This window comes from Eimeria mitis, genomic scaffold (assembly GCF_000499745.2).
Source record: "Eimeria mitis Houghton genomic scaffold, Emh_scaff1608, whole genome shotgun sequence".
Lineage (NCBI taxonomy): Eukaryota > Apicomplexa > Conoidasida > Eucoccidiorida > Eimeriidae > Eimeria > Eimeria mitis.
The window spans coordinates 7,398-9,805 of NW_013569923.1; the positions used below are offsets into that span (position 1 = coordinate 7,398).

The 2,408-nt window shown below is 54.4% G+C and overlaps 1 protein-coding gene across 1 annotated transcript; it reads right to left on the reverse strand.

The window, feature by feature from the left end:
- Nucleotides 1–1,134: 1,134 nt before the first annotated feature.
- EMH_0040420 (uncharacterized protein) lies at nucleotides 1,135–2,326 on the reverse strand (the record flags this gene model as incomplete). The annotated part of the gene is made up of 4 exons (XM_013495504.1): nucleotides 1,135–1,282; nucleotides 1,388–1,461; nucleotides 1,682–1,735; nucleotides 2,033–2,326. 4 exons carry the CDS (start codon nucleotides 2,324–2,326, stop codon nucleotides 1,135–1,137), a joined length of 570 nt encoding a protein of 189 aa, XP_013350958.1.
- Nucleotides 2,327–2,408: the final 82 nt, after the last annotated feature.

Genomic DNA, 2,408 nt, shown 5'->3' on the forward strand with positions numbered 1-2,408 from the left:
TGCTTACTGATGTACATTGAATATAACATTGGTGAATACATTAATCATTCTCTATGGAGTGACCATTGATATGATTATAGGAGAGGCTGGCATGAGCCTTGGTGCAAAAGCTATTGCACCAGGCTACGCCATCTCCTCTCCCAGCCCCAAAGGCCGCAGTGCCTGCTCTACTGGGGTTGAGAGATAATCATTTTCAGAGAGGGAATAGACAGAGAGAACTAATTTCCTTAACCCTTGTTAATTTGATGTGTTTGTTGTTCAGCATGAGGGACTGAGTGTAATACACTGTCGCGCCTTTGCACGACGTACGCAACCTACCTAGTAAGCCGTTCGCGATTATTCGAGAAGGATCTACGAAACTAGTGCTTGGAAATAGTAGTAACAACGATTTTGTGGACAAATATTAGAGGAAAAAATGGTTCTCTGCCCCGAAAAACCGTCTGGCCGCGCCCGCCCCTTTCGCTGGGCGATCGGTCGTTCACATCCTAGAGCCGCAAGGGAATGCCGGCGTTGGGGCCGCGGCACTGCCGCCGGCCCGCGTACTACGGTGACTCTGCCTCTATAGAGGAGTCGACTTACCTCGACTAACCATTTTCGCTCTACGGTTAGATTAACTTATTTCAAATTTTATCCGTATTTATAAATTTCCCTTCGTTTTTGTCCACTAGATGTCTTCAGTTGTACAGTGTAGCGCCAGTGCACTACAACGTCCCCCCTCGCCCGAAAACTTCCTGTCTTTCCTTGAAACTTCTTCCCTTCCATCATAGATGTGTTTATTCCTGTAACGCTGGTTCTCTGGCCTTGACCTGACCAGAGACGAGCCGCAATGAAGGCAAAGACTTAAAGTAAGTGTTTCCCACAAGGCAGCTGACCTCCTTCCGCGGAACCTAGGCATCCTGGGCGTTGAGCTCAGGGCCAGGGTGTCGCGGGGAGGAGGCAGCCCGAAATAGGGTTGCAGCGCACCCCGCTGCGGCTAGCAGAGCAAACCAGCCCCACGCGTGCACTAAAGGAATCTTCAGGGAAGCTTCCTTTGCTGCATGCTTTGCCTCGTAACGAACTTGTATAACGTTTGCAGGCGCTTACGCGCAGCATGCCAAGGCCGTTGATAGGCTCCTGAGCTAACTATGCGCTAACTCATGCTACATCTGCCCCCCCATCAGCAAAAAGCGTACGTCCTCGTGCACAGATGGTCATGTGGAACTTGATGGATTGCTGCTGTTGCTGCTGCTGCTGCCGCTGCTGCTGCTGCTGCTGCTGCTGTTCTCCACACCGGTGCCCGTTCCTGCGATGCAACAAGGGAAAACGCGGGAAAAAGGTCGAATATGTAAAGATGGCAAGGCAGAGAGAAAGGGTGAGGGGAAGCAGCATGTCAGTCGGCGCATCTGACTCAAACGGCGAGTCGCGATGCGGCGGCTGTCTCGCGGCTGCCATGGTGCCTCGGCACCGCCTGAATAAGCTGGCCTGCAACAGAAACGGCAAATAGAGGCACAAGGGAAGTGAAAGGAGAGGAAAGGCTGGGCGAAAGCAGCGAAACTGCTGCGATGCCGGCCCAACCACAGCCACAGCTGGTGGCTAGCTAGAGTGGCGCGTGACGCCGCTCCCGAGCTGCCGCTGGGCAAAAAAATAAGAAAAAAAGGCTGCTTCCTGGTGTCTGGATGCTGGGTTACAAGTCATCCAGCACCATGGTAGTTGGAATCACCCGTCCCGCTACGCCGGGTCGCCGCCGACCGCGCACCTGAGAAAGCCCCAGCCAAGCCCCAAAGCAAAGCCCCACTGAGCGAGGTACGGCCGGTCGGCAGCGCCCTCCCGCGACCTAGCGCGTCGCGTGGAAGGGAGAAGATCTAGATACGGAGGTAAGGTAAGTAGCCTCCATGGGCATCGGCGAATAAAAATAGAATAGATTGGAGGGATCCGCCTAGGGATCCGCGAACAAGAAGCCACCAAACCCCCACTCCCGCATCCTGCCTACTTGCACACACTAGGTGTAGTCCAGGAGAGCACTAAGCTGTTTAGGGGGGATCGCCTCCCGTACGCGATCCTCTGAAACCCACTCGGGGTCGCGTGTGCCCGGCCATTTTACGTAATATTCGCGTTTCCGATGGCCGCGGCGGGAGGTAATTCGCACTTCGAGAATCTCTGTATCCTCGAGGCGCGGAAGCTCGCGAGGTCGCTGCTGCTGTTTCCTCGCTAGAGTGCGAGGAAACCGCGGAGATTCCCGCAACTGTTTTAAGAATCCCACATTAATAGTGTGATGGCATCTCCACGTCGAGGGTAAATCGATAATATACGCCAAGGCGTTGACCCGAGAGCGAACGGTCCAACCCATCGTGTGGCAAAGTTTTTGGGTTGCTCGCCCTCCTGCGCGCTACGGAGGGCGTGCGAATCCACCAGAACCAAGTCGCCCGGGT